Here is a 27,535-nt window from a genome sequence, read left to right as displayed (position 1 = left end):
ATATTTGAATACTGTATATACACCACCATCCATTTTATTAGGTACACCTGCACATTCAAGCAGTTATCTAATATGTAAAAAATCATGCAGATACAGGTGAGTATTATACATGTATTTATACAAGAATACATGCAAGAATGCATCTGAGTGTCTAACATGTCAGTGTGATCTCACCCCTTAGGTCCTCTCCAATGCCGAGAGCGAGTCCATCTTTGGTCCACTGGACGATGCCCGTGTAGTTAAACACCACACAGGAGAGTACAACCCGCTCCCCCAACACCACAGACTGATCTGCCGGCTCCTGAGAGAAGCGTGGCCCAGCTAGCACTGACCAAAAAAGAGAGAATGGCATAGGCACATGTAACAAAATTCTGCAAATTGAAGTTAAAAAAATTAAATAAACAGTTTATATATATATGTAATCATTAATACAAAATCTAATAATAATTTTATGCATTTATATCATGCAGTTTTCTCAAGAAATATTGTGTTACGTTCTTTCAAGTCACTGTTCTTCTTTTGTCTCTTACTTGCCTCTTTCTTTAATATATTTTTTCCTTTCCTACTGAAACCCTAATGTAGAAGACATGAAATAAGCTATGTAGAGTGCTTCTGAGGCTGTGGTGAAACCAGTGGATATTTCAATTGCTAGATGATGTAATATCTGTCAAAACATAACATTCATTCCCTGGGGTTCCAAAGTTCCAAGTGTAGGCAAGTTCCATCTCCTTACCTTGTCAAAATGTTAGCCAAAATATGCTTCACAAAATAATCAGCCAGTCACCTTTTGGTTTCTCTTATGGGAAAATGTAATCAGCTAAACACTGGAGAAACCGAGAGGAGACTGGCTGATCATTTTGTGTGTGGGTGTGTGTATACAGTTGGGGAAATACAGTGAGGGAAAGAAGTATTTGATCCCCTGCTGATTTTGTACGTTTGCCCACTGACAAAGAAATGATCAGTCTATAATTTTAATGGTAGGTTTATTTGAACAGTGAGAGACAGAACAAGAAAATCCAGAAAAACGCATGTCAAAAATGTTATAAATTGATTTGCATTTTAATGAGGGAAATAAGTATTTGACCCCCTCTCAATCAGAAAGATTTCTGGCTCCCAGGTGTCTTTTATACAGGTAACGAGCTGAGATTAGGAGCACACTCTTAAAGGGAGTGCTCCTAATCTCAGCTTGTTACCTGTATAAAAGACACCTGTCCACAGAAGCAATCAATCAATCAATCAGATTCCAAACTCTCCACCATGGCCAAGACCAAAGAGCTCTCCAAGGATGTCAGGGACAAAATTGTAGACCTACACAAGTCTGGAATGGGCTACAAGACCATTGCCAAGCAGCTTGGTGAGAAGGTGACAACAGTCGGTGCGATAATTCGCAAATGGAAGAAACACAAAAGAACTATCAATCTCCCTCGGCCTGGGGCTCCATGCAAGATCTCACCTCGTGGAGTTGCAATGATCATGAGAACAGTGAGGAATCAGCCCAGAACTATACGGGAGGATCTTGTCAATGATCTCAAGGCAGCTGGGACCATAGTCACCAAGAAAACAATTGGTAACACACTACGCCGTGAAGGACTGAAATCCTGCAGCACCTGCAAGGTCCCCCTGCTCAAGAAAGCACATATACATACCCGTCTGAAGTTTGCCAATGAACATCTGAATGATTCAGAGGACAACTGGGTGAAAGTGTTGTGGTCAGATGAGACCAAAATGGAGCTCTTTGGCATCTACTCAACTCGATGTGTTTGGAGGAGGAGGAATGCTGATTATGACCCCAAGAACACCATCCCCACCGTCAAACATGGAGGTGGAAACATTATGCTTTGGGGGTGTTTTTCTGCTAAGGGGACAGGACAACTTCACCGCATCAAAGGCACGATGGACGGGGCCATGTACCATCAAATCTTGGGTGAGAACCTCCTTCCCTCAGCCAGGGCATTGAAAATGTGTCGTGGATGGGTATTCCAGCATGACAATGACCCAAAACACACGGCCAAGGCAACAAAGGAGTGGCTCAAGAAGAAGCACATTAAGGTCCTGGAGTGGCCTAGCCAGTCTCCAGACCTTAATCCCATAGAAAATCTGTGGAGGGAGCTGAAGGTTCGAGTTGCCAAATGTCAGCCTCAAAACCTTAATGACTTGGAGAAAATCTGCAAAGAGGAGTGGGACAAAATCCCTCCTGAGATGTGTGCAAACCTGGTGGCCAACTACAAGAAACATCTGACCTCTGTGATTGCCAACAAGGGTTTTGCTACCAAGTACTAAGTCATGTTTTGCAGAGGGGTCAAATACATATTTCCCTCATTAAAATGCAAATCAATTTATAACATTTTTGACATGCGTTTTTCTGGATTTTTTTGTTGTTATTCTGTCTCTTACTGTTCAAATAAATCTACCATTAAAATTATAGACTGATCATTTCTTTGTCAGTGGACAAACGTACAAAATCAGCAGGGGATCAAATACTTTTTTCCCTCACTGTAAGTATTGGACGCGTCAACATTTTTTTCAGTAAATATATTTCCAGTGAAAGGAAAGGAAAGGAACTTCATGACTGAAAGGAACTTCATCATGCAGCAACACAACAAAGGACTTCATCAGCAGAAAAAAGAAGGTTTTAAACAGGCCAAGTCAATCACCAGATCTTAACCAAATTGAGCATGCATTTCACCTCCTGAAGAGGAGACTGAAGGGGGAACCCCCCCCCCCCCCCAAAAAAAAACAACTGAAGAAGCTGCAGTACAAGCCTGGAAATGCAGAATAAAAGAAAAATACAACAGTTTGATTATGTCAGTGGGTTGCCTGCTTGATGCAGTTATTGCAAGTAAGGGATATGCAATCTAATATCAAGTGTTATTTACTTTTATTTATATTAAGAGTATCTGATCCAATACTTTTGCTCACTTAAAAATTGGGTGGTCTCCCACCAATGTTTGACACATCTAGATGTAAATATCAGGGAATGAAAGCTGAAATTCTGATCCATCATGTCATATTCATTGGCCTTGCTGTTCCAATACTTTTGGAAGGGACTGTATATATTGGATATAAAACCACACACCACTGAAATAGTAACCCAAATAAAGATCAGCTGTTTCTGTAGGATTTTCCTGACATCTTCTTGGTTCTAGAGTTTACAAAGCATGCATGGGATTGCTTCTCTTCAGCTTGAACTGGGCCTCTAGTCAAGATAGAGGGAGTCATGGAAAACTCCAAATACTAATCCATTTTGGCAAAAAACCTGTAGGCCTCTGTTACACAGATGAAGATGAAGAAAATTTTCATCTTTCAGCATGATAATGACCCAGAGCACAAATCCAAGTCAACAAAGTGTGGCAGAAGGGAATATACAACCGTCTTGTAGTGGAAATATTCAACACTTAACTAAGGAAGACTGAGTGAGCAACAGGATCCTAGTCCCCCCACCCAATGCTTTTACTCTCTGTACAACTTGTGGTTGTATGTTGGTACCCATCGTGTTGCAACATAGTAATGCTCAAGATGAGGTGAGGTGGACTTCAGGATTTGTTCTGTAACACGGTGGCCACCTGAAGTGTGTGTGCAGATAACATGGAAGGTAAGTATAGTTAACTACAAGAACCCGTCCTCCCCAGATCTAACAGGATAGAGAAACACCCCCACTCCTTAGTATGTGACTCAGAATTAGCATTTAAACAATTTTTAGCTTAATTAACAAAGACGTTTATTTACACTGGGTGAGTTGTATTTGTTTTGTTTTTCTTTTTTTCACAGGAGTGAATCAATTTCAGATTCAGCCATTTGTGACAAAATAAAATTGTAGAAAATAAAAATGCTTCAAATCAACTTTGTGACTGTTTCAGTTGAATGATAAACAAACAAACAAACAAAAAAACAAATAATTAATCAGTGTCCCTCCTTGACCACACTGAAGTAGTTCATGATAAAGTCAGTTCAGCTCAAAATAGAAAAAAGGTCACTTCAAAATCTGAAAGAATGCTATTCAGTCCAATTACATGTCAGAATATTCATGAATGCATATAAGATGAAAGTATATGATTCCTTTTCAGAAAAAGTCGCTGGTTACAGTTCCATGAAAGTTTTTCCAACTCAACAGTTCAGTCTTTATCACTTATGAAGAAAACATGATGACTTGCTTACTGTGTTCAACTGGAAATGGGAAGCATAATGTACATCACCACTCATATCATAGATGAGGCACTTTATGATGTCCAGCGGATGGCAGAGTAATGTCTCTTCGCTCAATGACCCTTAGCGATTGTCCTCGTGCTCCTTAATGCTACAGCTTGATCCAGCAAGGCCACAATCCTAGCTAACGGAGATCAGCTTGAGAAGATGGACAATACACGACCCTATCCGATAAATCAGCCAACTCTTCTCACACAATAAGCAACGGCATCCATTACGTTTTGAGTTCGTTTGAACAAGCAAAACAAAAACTGGATGTAAAACATAAAAAAAACCATGTGAGTGTTCAATTCCACCGGCAAATAACTTGCTACGTGCTAACAGGCCTGTCTCTTAAAAACGGTCCATTTAACGCCCCAATGGCTGTCAATGGAAGTGTTCACACCCAGGTGTAAAACGCATAAAAATCTTTTAATGTCGAGGGGTTCGTATTTTTTTATGCGCTGTGTCAAAAACTGGCCGACCTATGAGATTTGCGCTTTTGTTCACATGCCCAGGGCTGATGAAGTTACATAAAAGTACGACTTGATGACACTCGAGTACAAAACTGTCTTGCCGACGAAGAAGAAGCTGAAAAAGAGGACGAAAAAGATGCCAGCACCCACCATTTTAGTGAGAGTGCATAAGTGACATACCTGAAATAAAATGCTCACTGCTAATAAATCCTAAGAGTCTCAGCACATCTTGATTTGGCAGTTTCATTCCAATTCCATTCCATTTCACTGCAAAAATGCTTTAGATCTATTTGCTTTGGATCTCATGTACACAGACTTCTTTGAGTCATTTGAAAGGTATTTGAAAGGATTTACATCTGGGCTCTGACTGGGCCATTCCAAAATGTTGACCTTCTTCTGAAGCCATTCCTTTTGTAGGGGGCCTACAAATTCTATTCAGTAAAAACTATTTATTTTGATATTGCATTGACACGAGCACCACCATTATGTGCAAGGTGTAGCATGGTGAGATAATAAAATAAGAGCAGCGGTGAAAGTTGAGCTGAAGAGGAATGTGTTAACCTCGGGTATCTTATAATGTTCAAGTTACATTTAGACCCATGACATATTCACGAGCCACATTACGTTACTTCTAAAGCTCTTTGTTTTTGCTGGACTAGACGCAACCAGGACTGATTAGTACGAACTCTGTTCAAGCAAATCACTTAAATAGAACTTTTTCAATAGCATGAAGCTGGTTAAAAGGTCTTACCCAATAACATACTATACCAAAGTTGAAAGATTCCAGAAACAATGAGGATTGGAATACATCAGTCTGGGAAGGTTTCCAAAGTTATTTCAAAGACGCTGGGACTCCAAAGGACCACAGTGAGAGCCATTATCTCCAAATGAAAAAAAAAAAAAAGTCGAAACAGTACCTTCCCAGAAGTGGCCGACCTTCTAAAATTTCCCCAAGAGCACAGCAAACTCATTCAGGAAGTCATGAAATGAGCCAAGAACAACATCAAAGAAACTACAGGCCTCGCTGGCATCAATAAAGGTCACTGTTCATGACTCCACTATAAGAAAGACACTAGGCAAAAATGGCATCCATGGAAGAGTGGCAACCACTGCTAACCCAGAAGAACATTAAGGCTCTGAATTTTGCCAAAATACACCTTGATGATCCTCAAACCTTTCGGGAGAATGTTCTGTGGATTGATGAGTCGAAAGTGGAACTGTTTGGAAGACAGGGGTACTGTTATAGCTGGCATAAACCAAACACAGAATTCCACAAAAAGAACATCATACCTATGGTCAAGCATGGTGGTGGGAGTGTGATGGTGTGGGGATGCTTTGCTGCTTCAGGGCCAGGGCAGCTTACTGGGGCAAGCATGAATTGTGCTCTCTACCAGAAAATCCTAAAGGAGAATGTCTGGTCTTCATTCTGTAAGTTGAAACTCAAGCGCAAATGGATTCTGCAGCAAGACAATGATCCAAAGCATAGGAGTCCTAGTCCTAGAAGTAAGTGAAAGACTGATCTCCAGTTATCGGAAGCATCTGGTTGCAGTTATTGCTACTAAGCGTGGCACAACCAGATTTTAATTTTAAGGGGCAGTTAGTTTTTTCACACTGGTGATAGGTGTTGGATAACTATTTTTGCTTCAATAAAAAAAACCTGTATTGTGTGTTTACTCAGGTTGCCTTTGTTAGGGGGATGTTGCATTTCGTTTGAAGATGTAAAACTATTTTGTATGAGATATACACAGAAACATAAGAAATCAGGATGGGGACAATACTATTTCACAGCACTGTAGTTGAACACAAAAAATGGCATTCAGCTGTCTAGTACAGTTCCTGAGACCTACAGATTCCATGCCAAAGCACACTGAAGCTGTTCTGGTGGCTAGTGGTGACCCAACACCTTAATAACGCATTTTATATTAGTTTTTCCTTTAAAATTTCCACATGAGCCAATTAGTCTCTGGCCAGCATATTAATTTACTTTGACTTAGTTTTCAAAAATAAACACAAATGTACTTTTTACTTGTTAATGCTTGCCTTGTTTTCTTTTAAGGACAGTCTTGTGGTAGGGCTGTCTATGTTATACATTGCCATATCACAGCAAACCAGTGACTCCATTTCCCAGGATGCACCACCAAGTACAAACATGGCTGAAGAAGACTACACTTCCCACACACACACACACACACACACACACGTTCACCTTCTCCGGAGATCTAATCACACACACCTGTTACCAATCTCACACACGCACTCACTCCATAGTATATAGAGACTGTTAGAACACAACGTCTTTGCAAAGTATACGCTCAGTTGCTATTGTCTCTGTCGTTACCAATCCTTACTAAGTCCCTTACTGCAGCCACATAAGATTCAAGCCATTGATGGAGCTCCAATTGGAGGAGGGATCATCTTGTACTGCACAGATCCCCTCTTCCTCCAGATGAGCGCACTCCATAAGGAATCCATCGTACTCTACATCACTGTTTCTGCCAGACATCCTGTCATCCTAGGTCTCCCATGGTTGGAGCTACACAATCCTCGTATTTCAAGGACCGACAACCAAATCACTCACTGGTTTCCTTATTGCCATGCACACAGTCTTCACGCTCCAGTTATCCTGCTAGCAGCCACAACAGTGGAAAGTCCCCACCAACCTGCTCCAGTTCACGTTCTGCCTGAGTATCATGACCTTGTAGAGGTATTTAGCAAGGAGAAAGCAAGTGGACTACCACCACACCGCCCATATGACTGTGTGATTGAGCTGCTGACCAAAACCAGCCCACCTCAGGGGCGGGTGTATCCACTCTCACAGACAGAAAAGTGAGCCATGGAGGAATATATTCAGGAGGCATTCCGACAAGGGTACATCAGACTCTCTACATCCCCAGCTTCTGTTGGTTTCTTTTTTGTGGAGAAGAAGGGAGGTGGCCTTAGGCCTTGCATAGATCACTGGGGCGTCAACCAATGCCCTGTCAAGTACTGCTATCCTTGCCAATTGTGCCTGCAGCTCTTGAACAACTAAGGTCAGCAACCAACTTCAAAAAGCTGAACCTTCGTAGTGCTTACAACCTGGTCCATATTTGGGAGAGACATGAGTGGAAAACACCCTTCAGTACCACCTCGGGCCACTATGAGTACCTCATCATGTTATATGGGCTCACTAGCGCCCCCTCAGTGTTCCAATGTTTAATTAACGACGTCCTAAGAAACCTGCTGGGGAGAAGTGCCATCACCTACATCGATGACATTTTGATCTACTCTGAATCCCCTGAGGAACATGTCCTCCATGTATGTCAGGTCTTGCAAAGAGTTCCATCAGCACATCATCTCATTCTTGGGCTATATCATCAGCCCTGAGGGAGTCACCATGGACCAAGGCAAGGTGCTGGTGGTGGTGGAGTGGCCCACTCCATGAACGATCAAGGATTTACAATGATTTCTGGGCTTCACCAAACTTCTACCGACATTTTATCAGAGGGTTCAGCTCCATAGCACACCCCTTAACGCCCCTGCTATGAGACAAGCCGAAGCGGCTAACCTGGACTCCAGCCACCCAAGAAGTGTTAAATCAACTCAAGAAAGCATGCACCACCACTCCCATCCTCAAGCACCCTAATCCTTCCAAGCCCTTTGTCGTGGAGGTAGATGCCTCAGAGACAGGAGTGGGAGCCATCCTCTCACAGAGGTTCGGAGACAAGCCAAAGCTTCACCCAGTGGCCTTCTTCTCCAAGAAATTGTCCCCAGTAGAACGAAACTATGATGTGGGGAACAGAGAACTCTTGGTGGTCAAACTAGCCCTGGAAGAATGGCGACATTGGCTGGAGAGAGCTCTGCATCCCTTCATCATTTTCACAGATGATAAGAACCTTGAGTATTTACGTAAAGCGTCTGACACCTCATCAATCCCGTTGGTCCCTCTTCTTCTCGTGATTCCAGTTCACCTTGCCCTTCAAACAAAGGGGCTCACTTGGGTCTGCACCAGAGTCGTGCTCCTGGCCTTTCTGGATGTAGGGCATGGAAATCTCTGCATAGACTTGGGTCTAGAATGTCCTGAGACGGAACCCAGCACGATTCCTCTGACCCATAACCCTCCCATTCGACGAGATACTCTAGCTTGCCCCCCCCTGCGCCTGGAGTAAAGAATGTTCTTTAACAGGTAAGCCGGCTGGCCGTCGGTGTCCAACGGAGCAGATGGGGAGTCGAGTGGTACTGCTGTGGCTAGTGGGCCAGGGACGACTGGTTTGAGGCACGAGACATAGAATGACAGGGCTCTTTGGCTGTGTCTGGGTAGGTCCAGTTGTACATGGCCTCATTGATCTGTTTTTGAGGGCTCAGTCACATCACAGCAAACCAGTGACTGCATTTCCCAGGATGCACCCCCAGCTACAAACATGGCCAAAGAGGACTACACTGTGCCCCCCCCCCCACTAAGTTTTGATATTCTGGTTTTGACTTTGTTTACTCCATTGACCTTGATTCTCTGCCTTGCCTGTTTTGACCTGTTTGCCTGATCGTATGACCCTTGCCTGTTTAACGTTGTGGATTTTTCCATTACCCTTTGGATTTGTTGTTTTTGGATTAAACTACCTAACAGTAAGTGACAGTGTAGCGCCGAACTGTACACAGTTTTAGTGTGGAAGTGTCTGATATAATAGGTACTAGATAGGCAGAAGAAAGGTGCCAAGGAGTAACAATATAATTAAAAAATGGTATAAATGTAAACATAACATGCTATGACTTAGTCTTCAGCAAATTAGCTTAGACCATATATGGACATAGCAGTTATTGTGGTAGTAGCTAGGTAAAGCGTATAATAGTGACAATAAATTAAATACCATATTTTTATAATACAGTAGAAGCAAAAATGCAACAGATCTGCAGTAATGTACAAATATTGTAATGGGAGTGCAGGAGTCAATGCAGGAATGTGCAAATATTGCAATGGGAGCGGGGTGGTGTTCAGTTCAGAGAGTGTGTGTGTGTGTGTGTGTGTGTGTGTGTGTGTGCGCGTGTCAGTCCAGTCTCTGAGTATTGAACTGGGGTGTGTGTTCTGCAGTTTGCTAATAGCCCCATACAGTTCACAGAGCGCCTCCTTAGCATTAGCACTGGGGGGAATGTATACTCTGATTATCAGAACAGTGGTGAATTCCCATGGTAAATAAAATGGTCTGCATCTAACAGTCACAAACTCCACCAGCAATGAGCAGTAACTAGAAACTTGCACTTGAGTTCTTGCACCATTCCGTGTTGATGTAAACACACATGCCACCACCGCGAGCCTTACCACACAAAATAGACATTATAAGTAATATGATATCATAATATAATGACAATCACATCTACATAGGAAAAAAAACTAACAATTTTGGCCATAATGACATATAGCAAAAGCAAAAAACAAAACAAAACCAAAAAAACACTTTTTTTATCATAAAAATTTAGATCTTAATGTTTAAATTTTAAGGTGTTTACATTTAAGTTATTCTTTTGTCTGGGGTGTTAAAGATAACCCTATCAGTAAAGCAATCCTGTAAGCAATGTAAAGAAAACTCATTTATAAATAAGTGGAAATATTTCATATATTTTATGTTAACCTAATGTTTTATTTTAACGGTTAACTTTTTCAAAATAGCCATGCAACTGTAGAGGTTAAGAACTTTGTCTTTAATGTTAGTTTTCTCATTTACTAAGTGGGATTCAGAATGGTGCTACCTTTTCATATACAAGGGAGAGGATAATGTGCACTAAAGGTTGATAAATACTTTACTGATGCTCATCCCGTCTTGTTATTTCATTATAGTTCCACATTCAATGCTACTGCTGTTTGATTTGATGTCTGTTTAACACTTTTCATAGTTGATCTAGCATTTATTTTACACCCAAATAACCCATAATAGCATACTGTACACCACCTGGATACTGCGCTGTGCAAATCCAAGCTGTGATTCCCTTTTTCTTTTTTTGTGTGATAATAGACATCAAGTGATTTGTTAACAGCCAAAAGCAGAATATCACCAGACAGAAGAAGCATATTTTGCTGATTAACAGATGATGCCATCTCATTAAGCATCTGAAATGATCATCCTCACTGCAGTCTCCCCACCAATGACAGAATGCAATGACATCATTGGCAGGGTGACTCCTCAAGCCAAGACTATCTCATGAAAAATTAGTTACATTATGTACTCGAATATCTGAACATTTCTCACCATCATCTCATCATCTTTCTTTATCTCTCAGTTTTCTTTATACTTATGCACTGAATGCATTTAACCTTATCTGTTGCACACACACATACCAAAAGCATAGCTGCAACTGAACTGCTTAAAGAATTATTTTTAGAATAAACACCAGAATATTTGAACATCTATTATTGTAAATCTATTGCCACTTCTGTAAAACTATAGTTGCTAATCAATAACAGTAAACACCATAAACTGTAGTTAGAGTTTTAACAGTCTTTAGCACCTACTTAAAAATGTTGTAAAATATAAAATATATGTAATTGGTTCAAAATCCTATAGACATGTTGCTTGTTTAATGAAGTCTTATAGTATGTAGGCACCAGCAGGCAGTATTATAAGATGGGGATTTAAATGAAAGCGTATCCAACATGGTAATAGTCATTCACATCCACAATGTCTCTCTTACATCAGTCTCTGTCTCTTTCTTTCACATGCACAGTAGAATTTTAAATTTCAATGGATATATATATATATATATATATATATATATATATATATATATATATATATATATATATTAAAATGGCAGGTTTTTGTAATGAAGAAATTAAACCAAGATAAATCCTCACATGTCCCTGTCACATATCCTATCACGCTCACCTGTGCCTCGCCTCACCCTCATTAGCACCTCTATTTATGTTCTAATGTTTGAGCACCTCATTTTCAAGCTTCTGTTGTTGTCAATGTGTATTTGTGTGGTCATGTGGTCCACAGCCATGCTCCTGGGGGGTATTCCAGAAAGCAGGTTATGCGACTTACCTGGTTAAGTTTACTCAGAGTTAACAGATAACGTAAACTTTCAGTTCCAAAATGGAGGTAACTTTCAGGGTATGTAAGTAGCCATAGTAACTTACTCTCTGAACATAACCTGCTATGAAGCTTTTACTTTCACACTATCTGTTGTTACCTAGATGAGGATGGGTTCCCTTCTGAGTCTGGTTCCTCTCAAAGTTTCTTCCTCATATCATCTTAGGGAGTTTTTCCTTGCCACTGCCGCCATCGGCTTGCTCAATTGGGATTAATCCACACACTTAAAATCTGTATCCTGTGTTTATATATTTCTGTAAAGCTGCTTTGAGACAACCTTTTTACCGTTGTAAAAAGAGCTATACAAATAAAATTTAATTGAACTTTTGACAAATGTCCTGTGGGCGAGGAAGCACAGATTATACGAAATCTTTTTTGTTGTGAGAGGGTGATAAGACCACATATAGATGTGTTTTCATATCCAGATGAATATTTTGGGAGCATTACCATTATTCATGTGAATCGTTTAATTTATTTAACAAACCTTTGGAAACCTCACTTTGCCAACGTGACACATCGTGGATCAGCACTTGACACAGAGCACATTTTATGCATTGCCCTTTGTTGTTTTGGCAGAGGGAGTTTTCTGTAAAACGTGGGTTAATACCGAGCCTGTGGGAAAGGTAACTCTGTGTAGGGCCATTCGTACAGTATGCCTTGCACTCAAACAGTGTTGTCGAGATGTGATCTGCCAAAATCACTTCTAATTGAATGACTGATGGACAAAGGGAAATGTTGAGTTCCATTGTTTCTTTATTTTCTGTAATTGAAAAATCCATTTGAATTCATTGCTTTACCGTTCAACAATAATTGACAGAATAATAATAATCAGTAGGCAAATACTTTGTCCACCTTTAACCAGTGCTTCAGCACTTCAATTTCAAGCCTGTCCTTTTTTATGTTCATCTTTTTTTTTATCCATTTGAAGTTGTAGAAGGTCCATCTTCATGTCACTTTTTCTAATTTGCCTTTACAGATAGACCTTTATACAGCTCCTCTGCACAAAGACAGAATGATAATTCAATATGATTGATATTATAAATGCCTAATACATACACAGACCAAATATTTTTAATCAGGACAAATGCAAACAATTTTTCTGTTTGGAAGTAGATGGACCTTCCTCTGTACAGGAATTGCCATAATCTTTAAGGGGACAATGACAAAGTTTTAATAATCACATCTTTAAAAAGGGAATGCATTATATGTTATACCTCTGTGGGCCTGCCAGCATCTTCATTTTGTACCTTTGCCACAGAGGCACTGTGGAAGAGGTGGTCTCTTCATCTTCATCCTACAGTGCAAATTACTCACGATGTTTGGTCTGGCAAACAGAAACAATACCTGAAGACACTAATCACTTTCAACTGTGGCAGGATGTGCTGTTGCTGTTGGGTCAATTAGTCAATTAGGTCAATTGCTGTTAGGTCAATACAATGTGTCCATCAGCAACTGTAAGAACATTAAATCACATACATTCTCAAACAAATACAACCAATATACAAAGACATAAGGAACATCTAGTAGGGGCACTACAATTAGATCACAGTACACACCACATGCAGTAAAATAAAATAAACATGCATAATACACAAGTGAAACATTGCCAATAAAGAGTTATTTTAGAATTCCTTTTCTAGACTGTGGCAGTGTTTGCCATCTTGATTGTTTAAAGGGAACCCTGACTATGAAGACTTGGCTTATTAGATAAATCTGTTATATGAATCCACTATACAAAAAAACACTCTAGATGTCAGTTTAAAAAAAAAAATCCTTGCACTTGTAGGCCGCCATTGTTGTTTACGTTGCAGTGCATTCTGGGTAGTGATGCCAAATGGTTGCAATGGTCTTGATTCTCCAGCATTGACCTACAGTGATATAAACATGTCTTCAACCTTTTCAATTTGAACCCGAGCGTAACATAAGCAAGGAGGCTAATATAGAAGAAATGTTCATCAAAATGAAGACGATCAGAGAGGTGAGGAGGCGAGAGTGGGGCAAAATTGATGGTGTCTGTGTAGCAACTGCATGTCTATGCCAACTGAGAGCGTTTGTTGTTCAAGATAAGCAGATGGATTAAACTATCGTTTTATGATGAAACGTATTCTCAATAATTTATCATAGAATTTTAATATCAATAATTTTAGAGATTATCAGCTATCTCACCATCGTATACTTTATCCTGTTAAAATTCTGATGGCCCAACAGTGCATTGTCACCATGTTATGAGCAAATCTATGCTATCTACACAGCCTCTGTGTGTATATGAGGTGTGTACTCATACCTTTGGAAAGCTAATATTCTTGTGATTCAATTGATATAAAACCGTTTTGAGATACAATCACAACAGCAGCTACAATCAATGTTGCTGCCAAAACACCGATATATACAAACACTTACGAAACAGAGCAACTCACCGCAAATGAAGCCTCATAGTAATCCACTGATCCATAACACCCTGACAAAAACAGTCTTGTTACACTGGCAAAGGTCCAAACAATCCAATTATGTAAAAATATTTAGTACATCTTTCAAAAGATACCAAAAGCATGCATGTACTCTAAATGGTTCAAGAACATCTTTAATTTTACTTTGGGTATGCCTTGGCTAGGCGTTCTAGGCTAATTTTACAGGAGCTTTAAGTTATGACAATATACAGAAAAAAAAAACACACTAACAACATGTTTACGGGTTTGATTATATTTACAGATATACCCTGTTTCACAGCACCCACGAACTAGAAAATTACAACCAAAAGCAGCACAGTGTGGCATTCTTTTCATGCTGTGGGGGCAGTAAGCTAATTCTTCTGAGTGCTCAAGTGCAACCATTTTACGTCGTCGACTCTGAGCGCATTGCGCATGTCACATAATGCCGGGTTCTGCAAGTTAAAATATTTATTAAATATTAAGGATTTTTAAAGTAATTAACATATTTGATGTGTTTCTAAGAATGTATTTTAGTAGAAGAGGGCAATTATTGCATGTTAAGGCCTACACTAATATTACTACTAATAGTACTAATATGCTACACATACATTTTACCAAGCCACTTATATCATGGGAGGTAGCTGACTCTGATGAACTGCCCCATGGAACTGCCCCCTTGTTTAAGGGACCGTGCCAGCTTCTCAGCCAGAGTGAGTGAAGGTGCTGGTGGTCCCCCACCAATTTTATGGGCCTCTGCCTTCTTCCTGTGGCCATATAGAACAGAGAGAAAAGTTATTATAGAAGGTTGGGCCAATTAGTTATGTTACAATTTAGGAAGTTTATGAAATATTATCTTTTTTGTGTTTCATTTTGACTTGGCTCCAAGTTCTTCTGGGCCCAGAATGATTACACCTGATAAAATATAAAGCCAATTATATTATTAGTACTATGTACAATGTTAAGAAATTGATGGAGGGCTAAAAGTAAAGGCATATCTATTATAAGTTACGGCATGGGTCTAATAGGATCAATGTTTAATTTTATGATAATGAAAGTAAACTTTTCAGATATTTGTTAACTTCACGCATACTCGATCCGTTACTTTTTTCAAAACCAACACTCTGGCCGAAGCAGCACTTACTTTTTTGTATAAATGGCTTATATTCCTCATAAGCATTCATTAAAACCTCTAACGCTGATTCACTGAAGTATGCAGCTCGTTTGTTAACCTCAAGGTTAACTTATCGTCTCACACACCATGACCTCTACGTTGAGTAACCCAAATGTTGCTTACTGAAGGTTTTCTGGTTCCAGAACACCTGTCAGGAGTTAGTTCAATCAACCTCCTATTGGTAACTCAGAGTTAATGCGTGGGCACGATGAGTACATAAAGGCATTGTCAATGGATCACCAATTTCAGGAGTTACCATGGAAACCCAGGGAGAGAAAAAGAGAGCTGCATACATTAGCAAAGCAGAGTTAGAGGTTTTAATGTATGCTTATTAGAAATATAAAGAACTTTGAGCCAAGTCAAAATGGACCACAAAAACATTCTCCAAAAAGGTAATATTTCAGAAGTTTCCTAAACAGTAACATGAATACTTGGGCCTACCTTCTATAATAACTTTTGTCTAGGTTCTATATAGCCAACAGGAAGAAGGCTGAGGCCCACAAAGTGGGTGGGGGACCTGCACCACCTTCACTCACTCCAGATGAGGAGCTGGCACTGTCCCTTAAATCAAGGGTGACCTGGGTCGATGGGATTCCAGGGGCAGTTCATCAGAGTCCGCTACCTACCATGACATAGGTGGCTTGGTAAAATGTAGGTATTACATATTAGTACTAATTACTTTTTATTTTCATTTCATTTATTTTTTAAGTTTCCAGTGATGTATCCTTAAACACTCAAGATCACCATAAACACTGCCACCGTTTGAAAAAGGCATCGTGAAATAACACTTTACTGACTACGTTTACATGGACCGCAGTACTCTAATTATTGACCGTATTCTGAGTAAGACAATATTGTGATTAAGGTGTTTACATGAGTCGTGTTTAGAATACTCCTTTCATGTTCCCGTTTTACATGTTATAGAACATAGTTTGATTAACAGCACGTCATTACATCACCACGCCACACTGTCCGACGTCCCTCCAGAATTTCACGTATCGACATACAGTTCGTCTTCGTTATGGTACAGTTCTGGGTGTTTTTATTTAACATTTTTACAAATGCTTCAAGTTCAGTTAATTATTTGTCATGCTGTACGTGCAAATAGACGACTGCTTGAAGGCGTGGGCTGCGTCCCAAACCACATACTTACCTACTATATACTAGCCGAGATGCATGTATTTCGCCTACTATAGGAATATAATAGGTAAGTATGCGGTTTCGGACACAGCCGTGCTCTCTTGTTCACCGTAAAATGGTTGAGCACTGCCATGTGTGATCGTTTCCTGTCGCAAAATGTGGTGAAAACTCTCACACGACATTAATAATGTGATTAAGGTGTTTACATGTCTGTAATACATGTCGATAATGCAACTAAAACTCCACATGTCTTAATTCGATTTGAGTTTACTTCAAGTATGACCTTAATCGGATTAAGGTAATTAAAAATTGCTGTTTACATGGTAGTTTCTTAATCAGAGTATTGTCTTAATCGGGTTAATATTGGATTATTATTGTCCATGTAAACATACTGACTGTCAATATTTCACTTGTGAATCATGCATGCTTATTTTATTTTACTGCATATGGTGTGTACAATCAAATAATTATAGTGCCCCTATTAGATCAAATGTTAAAGCAATAAATACAAATTTCTTTTTCGGTTACAGGAAATAAAGGAAATGAACCACACTTGACTGTTCACTGCGTGCTTTAGTCATTAAATTAAAAATAATTTTGGCAGATCACATCTCATACCACCCTGCCATCTCTTTGGTTTACTGGGGATTCCTTTTGCCATCTTCATCAATGGTTCATTATGGTTTATGGCCGGGGAACTGCAAAAAAAATGTGTAGGAACTGTTTGAGTGCAAGGCATATTCTATGAATGGCCCTACACACCATTGCTTTTCCACATGCTCTGCATCACCCACGTTATATCCAGAAAACTCCCTATGGCAAAAAAAAATGAAGGGCAAAACATGAAATGTGCTTGGTGTTAAGCGCTGATCCACAATGTGTCACGTTGGCAATGGGAGGTTTCAAAAGGTTAAATTAAGGATCCTCGCGAAAAACAGCAACACTCCCACAAACATTCATCTGGATATGAAAAAGATTTCATATAATCCATACTTCCTCATCCACTGGATATTCTTCAAAAAGGCATGCTATGCTCCATCAGCTCTCTGAAAAAACTCATCCTGGAACATAACCTGCTCTACACCAGATTATGTTCAGAGAGTAAGTTGCTATGGCTACGTAGATATCCTAAAAGTTACCACCATTTTTGGAACCGAAAGTTGAGGCTATCTGTTTACTCTGAATAAACTTACCCAGGTAAGTCATATAACCTGCTTTCTGGAATACCCCCCAGCTGTTTCTGTAGTGTGGTCTTGACAACATCTTTTTATCTGACTGCTAATGCTATGGTCTGCAAAGAGCTTACAGTGGGGGAAATAAGTATTGGACGCGTCAACATTTTTTTCAGTAAATATATTTCCAATGAGGCTATTCACATGAACTTTTCACCAGACATCAGTATTAACTCAAGAAATCAGGAAACATAAAGGATTCACAACATAAAGTCCATAAATAAAGATATGTGTAATAATGTATTGAACATGCTAATTGAAATGCATTTAACACTTAGTGGAGAAGACTTTGTTTGTAATGACAGCTTCAAGATGCTTCCTGTATGAAAAAATTAATCGGCCACAGTATTCAGGTGTGATTTTGGCCCATTCTTCTAAACATATTGTCTTTAAATATTGTTCAATTGGATTCAAGTCAGGTCATTGACTGGGCCATTCTAACATCTTGATTTTTTTTCTCTGAAACCAACTGAGAGTATGCTTTGCTGTATGCTTTGGATCGTTGTCCTGCTGGAAGGTCCACCCACGTCTCATCTTCATCATCCTGGTGGAAGGCAGCAGATTCTTCTCAAGAATTTCCTGGGAAAGGTCTCCATTCATTATTCCTTCAATTATTTGAAGTCTGCCAGTACCATGCAATGAAAAACAGCCCCACACCATGATGCGTCCACCTCCAAACTTCACTGTTGGGATTTTTAGGGTGATGTGCAGTGCCATTTCTTCTCCAAACATTGGTGTATGGTATGACAGCCACAAAGTTAATTTTTGCTCTCGTCCGACCAAGTTACACGCTCCCAGTATTTCATAGGCTTCTCCGAATGAGTTGTAGCAAACTTTAAACAAGCTTCGACATGCCTTTTCTTTAGTAATGTAGTCTTGCGGGGTGAGCATGAGCAGTGGAGTGCATTGTCTATTGTTTTCTCTGTGACGATGGTACCTGGTGCCTTCAAGTGTTTCTGGAGCTCTTTCTGAGTGATCCTTGGCTCTTGGGCTACTCTTCTGACTCCCTGGTCAGAAAACTTGCGAGGAGCTCCTGTGCGTGACCGGTTGATGATGGAGTGATGTTGCTTCCACTTGCGAATAATGGCCCCAATGGTGCTTAGTGGAGGATTCAGAAGTTTTGAAATATGTCTGTTAGCGATTCCATCAATATGTTCTGAAACAATAAGGTTCCAAAGATCTTAGGAGAGCTCTTTGCTTTTTCCCGTTATGAGATGTTTCTTGTGTATCACCTTGATAACAAAAAGCCTTTTTATAGACCATCAATTTACTAACCTAGCTGATAATAATTTGCACAGATAAGGGGTATAATTACTTATGGATTTCAGCTGGTTCCTTGCCTTCTCAGCTGTGGCTCAGTTGGTAGAGCGGGTTGTCCACTAATCATAGGATTGGCGGTTCGATTCCCGACCTGCATGACTCCACATGCCGAAGTGTTCTTGAGTAGGACACTGAACCCCAAGTTGCTCCTGATGGCAAGTTAGCACCCTGCATGGCAGCTCTGCTACCATGTGTGTGAATGGGTGAATGAGACACAGTGTAAAGTGCTTTGGATAAAAGCGCTATATAAGTGCGCCATTTACCTTGCCTTGGAGAATTGCTTTTTCTTAGCGTGTTCAATACTTTTTTCCTGTGTCATTCTACTTTATTACACATAAATGTATTTATGAACTTCAATGTTGTGAATTCTTCATATTTCCAGATTTCTCAAGTTAATATTGATATCTAGTGAAAATATCATGTGAATAGCCTCATTGGAAATATATTTACTGAAATAGATGTTGAAGCGTCCAATACTTATTTCCCCCACTGTACAAAGCATGTATGGTGTCTCCCTTGTCGTAAGGTATCGATCAGTATAGGGATATAAAAGAATTTCCAAAACATTAGATGTACCATGGAACACCGTGAAAGCCATCATCAAGTGGAGCAATTGTGGCAGAACAGTGACATCACCAAAAACAGGACATCCCTCCAAAAGGACAACACAAAGACTACCAAGAGACTTACGGCAGAATTTAGGAGCTGCAGGAATCTAGGATCTAGAATGTTTTTGCCAGAAAGAGTGGGAAAATATTGCCAAGTCAAGATGTGCCAAACTGACAGACTCTTACAAAAAAAGACTGAGTGGTGTAATAAAATCAAAATGTGCTTCAACAAAGTATTAATTTTGGGGTGTGCACACTTATGCAACTAGGCATTTTTTTCCCCCTAAAAATGTTTGATTGCTTTTCCAGTTTATTTGTATTCATTGCCATTTCAAATTAAAGGTGTGAAAATAACTGACATGGTTCTATTCAAGTTCTATTACTTCACAAAAACCTGCCATTTTAACAGATGTGTGTAGACTTTTTATATCCACTGTATATTCACACCATATACAATGCTATGACTAGATCTCTCTCTCTCTCTCAGTCACACACACAGTTTGTCCATATATATATATATATATATATATATATAGACCCTGCCCTATTATTTATATTTGCCTTAATGTTAAAGTGCCATCTTGCCCTGATATTTACAAAAACAAATAAAAATTCTATATGATGCAAATGCACAGAACCAATATTATATTCTACCAATAACACCCCACCTCCACCTGCCACCTCTTTTCTCTCAGGGATGTGTGCAAGTAGGGCAGGGGACAAAAACTCATAAAATTCAGCCTCTGTTTTTCACTCTTGTACTCAATTCCTCTCCTCTTTTTTTAACCTACTCTCTGTATACCCTCTTTCTTCCCAATTTTCCTGTCCTCAGTCCTACATCTCTCTCCTACTGTAGACTGTCCCTAACAGGAAAATCCTCCGTTTATTCGTATTCTTACTATCAGCCTTTTTAACAAATGTGTTAAAATTGTAAATCCTACATTTAGAACACATGGAATCTGCTTTAAACACGTTAAACATTTTAACATGTCTTGTTTTCATAAGGTTCTTGTTTTCATATGCTCAAGCCTTTTGTCTCAATGTGTTGATTTATGTGGAATGTGCATCGCAAACTTAAGATATCACGTCACGTCACATGACCTTGTCACATGTTTCACTGAGCACTCAACCTGTTCTGTTTTACCCCTAATCAGCACCCCTACTTAAGTCCTTGGCTGCATCTGAATATCCCCACTACCCTACTACACAGTAGGGGAAAAGCAGTACTCCAAAGGAGTAGTATGTCAGAATTATCAGTATTCATAAAACAGTAGGTGAGAAATACCCGGATTACCTATTGCTTCCACTGAGATTCTGCAGTATGGAACCACTGGACACTGTGGATACTGCGTTATCTCATAAGGCAACGGGACTGGCACTAATCAGTACGTACTGTATAAACAGATGAGCAGTAGATACAGAATCGAATAAAGTAGGTACTGTCACAGTATGTGATTTCGGATGCAGCCCTGGTTTCTGAACTCTGAAGTGCTGCAGTTAAATTAAATTAAAGCTTAGTATTTTTAAAAGACAACAATATCAGATGGGTATTGGCATCAGCCGATGCGCAAGGTTTCATGATTGGTATCAGCATTGGAAAAGAAAAAGTGGTATCGTGCCATCTCATTTAATGCTTGCCATTCATCATGATTACCCGAGATGGTGTATGTCACGTATTGAGCTTGAGCCAGAAGCAAGTGCAGATAATGACATTTATTGAAACAAACGTACTATGAAACAAAGACACGAAGACAACTTGGTATAACACTGTTGCATGCAACAAAACACCGAGACATGAACAACAAGCGTCTAGGACAACGAAAGACAAGCAAACAGTGCAGACAAGGACTATATATACACACGAGTGCTCATTAACAAAACGTGAGTCAGGTGCAGGTGGTCATGTGACAGCTAGTGCAGTGCAGTGGCTGATGGGAAGTGGAGTCCAGAGTTTCTTGATACATGACAGTGTACAAATCAAAGATGAGGAAAGACACGTCAAGTCATTCAAGCAATTCAACTATTTAAATTTTTTTCCATGCATTCCACAACACATCTAAATGTAATGTAATGTAATGATTGCACAAGAATATTCTTTTATATTCTTAGGTTTATATTTTATTTTCTTAAGTTTGTACACATGGACTATCCTCTTCAATTCAGACCACAGGTTTTCAACAGGAATCAAATTCAGAAGCTGAGACGATGTGGTCATGGCAGATCTCAAATCTTATTGAAAGGGTGATTAATAAGTATAATTGCTTTTCCTTAGTCATCTGGATGCTTGACCTATATTAAAACATGTGAATGGGCATAGCAGCAGGTTTTTTCACCCCAGTTTCATTCAGAAACTCTGCTGTGATTCCAAATTTATGCTACTCACACTTTCTTTTCTGTCTATCTCTGCATCTCTTTACTTCTTAATTAATTATTGTTATTTAATTAATATCTGTATCGCTTAATTGTTATGTTCTGTATTTTGTTACAACCTTGAGTTTCTTTTAAAAGTTTCTTCTCTGATTTCATTCCTCTCACTCTTTTTCCTTTAACCTTCCCCTTTTCTCTTCCCTTCTTTTTCTCACTCTGCCATTCACATGTTCATACTTACTGACTTGCAATATTTATTTTCTCAGTTCAATCCCCTGCCCCCTTCCCCATACAAATGTATCATACCATGCTATCAGTGTCTGATCATATTTTTGGAGTCAGTATATCATTCCTTCATTCTCTTTTAATATTTTCTGTGCTTTTTCCTCCTCTTGCTTCCTTTTTCTCACTATCAAGGTATCTGCAGATATACTGTGGTTAAATTTAATACTTTGTAATACCTTTAAAACTAAATATACAGTGATGATATACCAACTATAATTCAATCTTAATAGTCTAGTATTTTGGGTTGGATCAGTAATTATTTAGAACAGGATGGTTATGGACAAGGTTACAGTGAATTCAGTGCCAATCCCAGGAATAGTGGGTACAAAACAGGAAAAGACCCAGTCCATTGCAGTCCATTATTTGATCAAACTATTTAGTTTGTTTTTTTTTAAACTGAGGATTGCTCAGTAATTTAGCTAAAAAACAAACAAACAAACAAACAAACAAACAAACAAAAAAACAACAACAATGTAATGATATTGTTTTCTTTCATGTATGGCTCTTTAAAAAGTGCATTGTGTTATAAAATCTTGTTATTTGTTTCAAGAGTTTGACTGCATCTATAAATATCTGAAAAATACTTAACATTAACTATAACTATTTTGGGTTTCGTTATCTCAGCATACCTCCACAATGTTGTTATGCCACTCTAGTAGGATATATGAATTAAATAATAAAAATCCATCTCTCTGGAGAGGTCACACCCCAAGTGTGAGAGGTAAAAAAAAAAAAAAAAAAAAAAATCACTTAAAAAAAAAAAACTATTCTAAGTATATCTATGAAACACTAGCAGCTCTCACTGGAAATTATTAGCAAGTATGGAAATCGAACTAAGTAACTAAATCAGGGTGAATGGGGAACGATGGCCATAAGAAAATACTGCACATTATAAGATTTATGAGCTAGAAATGTAAAATTTTCCCCCTATATGGACATACTGTACAGTTAATCATTGATTCAGCTTCAGTTACTAGTTTATTCTAGCCAGTGTTGTGGTAAATCCAGAGCCAATTACGTTCCCAGGAATACTAGGCACAAACAGGAAAATAATTTAAAGTAGTCAATCCAACCATGTTCTTGAGAGGTGGCATGCAAAAATATATATATAATAAGGTAGACGCAAGGAGAACATATGAAATTCTGCACAGACAGTAACCAAGGCTGACGATAAAACCCTGCATGCATATGACACAAACATTATCTGATGTACCATGATACAAGCCATGTGCAAAAATTTAGGAAATATCCACACAGGGTGAACTCAGTTAATGTAGCACACCAGATGGTGCATTGTTTTGTTTATTTCTTGATATAATAAGTACTAAAATAACCACCTTAAACTGTGGATGTTAAGACAATCTGCAAGCAATACTTTCACAAACAAGTTGTTGAATGATATAAGGCCCTTATAATTTTATCTGTCAAAAAGAAAAAACGGCAACAATGAAATTATACTGTATGTCACAATCTGATTTCATAAATTATTATTAATTATTAACTATTAATTATATAGTGCTTAAAAAAAAAAACTGGGACAGCTTGTTTCAGATATTTCATTTGTAGCTTGAATAAGATTAGGGTAATGTGTCTGACTTTTTTCTGGTAAGGACATGATCTTCTGCATTCAGCAGTAGCTGAAACTTTCTTAAAGATGCAGGACAGCCAAGACCACCATATGACACTAGCTCAATCTAAATGTTATGAAATGAACACTGGTATTTCTCCTTTATCAGAAATTAGAAGAATTTTTTTTCTATTCTTTTTTAAAAGTATTTTACACAGAGCTCCATGTTGTGTATCTGTGTGCTGATTAGGTCACTGACCACTTTATCCAGCACTGATTCTGTAGCCTAAAATACACTCTGCTTGTTTTTATTCCTTAGAAGAGTAACACTATCAGGTGACAACTTTCTCTTAAATATTAGCTAGAAAATGCAAGTTGGAGATTAGAGCTGGAGGACAGAGGGGCCAAGACGTAGTTTTTAAAGGCAGGGTCACACTAGGTAAACAGACTGAGGAAAACAGACATGGTACTGTCAGAAGAGCGAGACAAGGATTCGGAATTCGGAGGAGTAGGACGCGAAGTTGGAGGCTCCTGCTGATTTCGATTAAATTGTAATTAATTTGCTCTTTTCGGTCATACATTATATTTTGACTTATTCTACTCTGTTTCCTTGTTTGCAATTTTAACTTTGTAGTACGTTAAAATGTCTGGAAAGAACACGAAAACCCGTGGTAGCATTCAGACACGACTGAGGCCAAGTGTGCACGCCGCGAGCAAGTCTCCTTCTCCCCCTGAATCCACATCGCCAAGTGGTGACCCTGACTTCGCCGCACTCAGGCTTGAGTTGCTGGCTTTACTGAGGAAGGACATCGCTGTCTACTGTCCAGCTTGACCTGCAGGCCGTGAAGACACGGCTGGCTAGTGATAAAGTTGCTACCGATGCTACCATATCAACACTGAAAGGTTCTGTTGGGGAAATGGAGCACGCGCTCTCGGGTTGCATGACATAGCTCATATGAAGACTACTATCGAGTCTCTCACTGCAACCGTGACTCGATTAGAGAATAAATGTGAGGATTTGGAGTCGAGGTCACGGTGCAATAACATTAGGATAGTGGGAGTTCCAGAGGGTGCTGACACCTGTACAACTGCTGCTGTAGCGGCCTTGTTAAAAGAGGCGTTTGGTCTGGAGAAGGAGCCGGTTTTGGACCGGTCCCACCGGACCCTTCAGCCGAGGCCCAAGCCTGGTGAACGACCACGAGCTATCGTGTGCAGATTCCACTATCACAATGACTGTGTTGACATTTTACGCCATGCAAGAGAGATCCAGCAGATTAAAGTGAGGGATTTGACCATCTCTGTTTTCCCTGACTATACAGCCAAGATAGCCCGGGCCCGGGCCGCATTTAATGAGGTTCGGCGTCAACATCGTAATATTGAGGGCGCTCGCTATGGAATACTTCACCCAGCTCAGCTTCGCATTACATATAACGGTGTTCAGAAGGACTTTATTTCAGCGGAGGAAGCAGGAGACTATGTTAAACTCTTGATATCGGGGTGAACTGCATCATCTACACAGCGGAGTCTTTTTCGCTCTTCTATTATTTGTATTTTTTTTCCACTCGGCCTTCCAGCTCTACAGAGTTCGGATTTTTATTGAAGATATTGTCGTTGCACTACTCCACCTAGATTTTGTGGACTTACTCCTCTTAAAATTTACTTCTGTATTAATGTAGTTCTCTGTTTTGATGCTCTGACCGGGTTAGAGTTTCTGTTTATTTAATTTTATTAGTGTTATCTCCTCGGCTTTACGTGCTACACTGTTATATTATTTGTTAGAAGTCTTTAAAAGGTAAGGACATTATATTTATTATTGTGTGCAGACTGTTTATCAGACTTGGTAATTTTGTTGGTTAGTTCAGCTTACTCTCCGAGCTGTTTTCACATTGTGGACAATGTTCGGTTTTTGTAGGATACACTGCTGTCTCATTTGTTTATGGAGACTTTGGGTGTGTGGGAGTTTGGAGGATTGTGAGAGTAAGCAGAACATGCCAATGCTTTAAAGGATGTAACGTTATTTAATTGCGAATCTGTTTTTAGAGGATTTAAACCTAACATGGTGAACAAATTATATTATAGAATTCAGGCAATTTTACTGGGGTTATCTCATACAGTGTAGCAAGTAATAATCTGGAAAGACCTTTGTAATATCACAGTCTAAAACTGGATTTAAAGAGAAGCAAATTAGTAAATGAATCACATGTAAATTAATCATACGTAAATGAATCACATGAAAATGTATCACTTGAATATGAATCTCATGAATATGAATCTCATGAAAATGAATCACATGTAAATGAATCGTACGTAAATAAATCACATGTAAATGAATCACATGTAAATGAACCATATGAAAATGAATAAATAAATTAAAGACAGAAGAGCGAGACAAACTGATCGCATACTTTGTGACGAACAAGGAAACACGAGGGCTATAAATACACTAATTAAAGGACAAACTGAACACAGGTGAGGATAATCATGACACATACAAGGTAGAAGACAAGACATGAATCAAAACAAAAACATGTGGCAAAGTAAACAAAGGCATGGCAATACGGAAGTACGTGCTGTAGCCCTGCAGGCTTCTGCATGCATGCTCGGGTGACAACTACCCCAATTCAATTCAATTTCATTTAATTTGTATAGCGATCTTATGAGCAACTTATGAATATGAGCATCAGAATCATTAATGAATTCATTACCGTTTTATCTTGAAGTCTATTGTGTTGAAGTTGAACTACCTCCCCCTACCTTTCTCCCACTTTTGTGTTTCTGTCTTTCTCTCCCTCCTTTTCTGTCCAGAGTATCTCTACTTAGTTTCTAGCCAAGGTCAACCCTTGCTCCACAGAAAAGTGAGAGAGAGGAAATAAACTGCACATCTGTCTGCTGATTGTAGAGGATTGATGCAATGGATGATGGCTGCAAAGGGTACAAAGAAATTCAGAGAAATTACACCTCAAAAATTATATCATAATTTTACTATGAACAATATTATGAATTGATATAATGAACTGTGAGTATGTGGTGTGTAAGATGAAAATGTTCATTATTTTTTTCAGTTTTTTAAGGATGTATCTGTCACGATTCCCCCTTTAAGCAGCGTGCTCTAAGCGCGAATGCGCGAGCACCTGCTTTTCCGTTGTTGAGCGTAATGACATCTGGACACATGTGTTTTGTTTATGTTTCTGTCATGTCTCCTCCCTGTTCTGTTATTGGCTGGGATTTCACGTGGGTCTGTATTGCTCTCAGCTGCAAGCAGTTTAGACGCCGATTATGTCCGCATATATACCGCGCGTCTCCCAGCACTCAACGCGGAAGATTAATAATAAATAATGTTTGGAGTTGGTTTCGCTCGTATCATAGTTACGGCCCATGTTTAGAGTTAGTTCGCGCTGGAGTATCCGCTTCCAGTCCCTCGTCATAGTTCGTTTCTTGTTTTGTTTATCGACCTAGATTCCTGCCTTGCCCCGTGTATGCCTGTTTGCCAATCGCCTGACCTCTTGCATGTTTGTGGATTACGTTTTGGATCACGTTTTGGATTTGTCTGCCTGTCTCTCTTTCCAATAAACAACCGTTCATACTGCACTTGCAGCCGTCCTATCTCTGCTTCGTCACGATTCGTGACAGTATCCAGTTTGGTTACCAAAAAAAATTCCAAAAATGACACTTTCCTTTTTTGGTCCAAAAAGTGAAAAAA

General features: G+C 39.3%; 1 protein-coding gene across 3 annotated transcripts in view; it reads right to left on the bottom strand.

Annotated features, from left to right (window-relative positions):
* The window catches only part of kirrel1b (kirre like nephrin family adhesion molecule 1b), a 98,553-nt gene that overhangs the window by 47,948 nt on the left and 23,070 nt on the right, over positions 1-27,535 (bottom strand). For all 3 annotated transcript variants that reach the window (XM_053651234.1, XM_053651236.1, XM_053651237.1), the window contains exon 2: positions 175-327. In XM_053651234.1, coding sequence (XP_053507209.1) covers positions 175-327 — 153 coding nt within the window. The remainder of the gene's footprint in view (positions 1-174; positions 328-27,535) is intronic.

Source organism: Ictalurus furcatus, chromosome 20 (genome assembly GCF_023375685.1).
Source record: "Ictalurus furcatus strain D&B chromosome 20, Billie_1.0, whole genome shotgun sequence".
NCBI classification, from domain to species: Eukaryota; Metazoa; Chordata; class Actinopteri; order Siluriformes; family Ictaluridae; genus Ictalurus; species Ictalurus furcatus.
The sequence above is the reverse complement of the archived record's forward strand: the minus strand, read 5'-3'. Positions and strand labels throughout refer to the sequence as shown.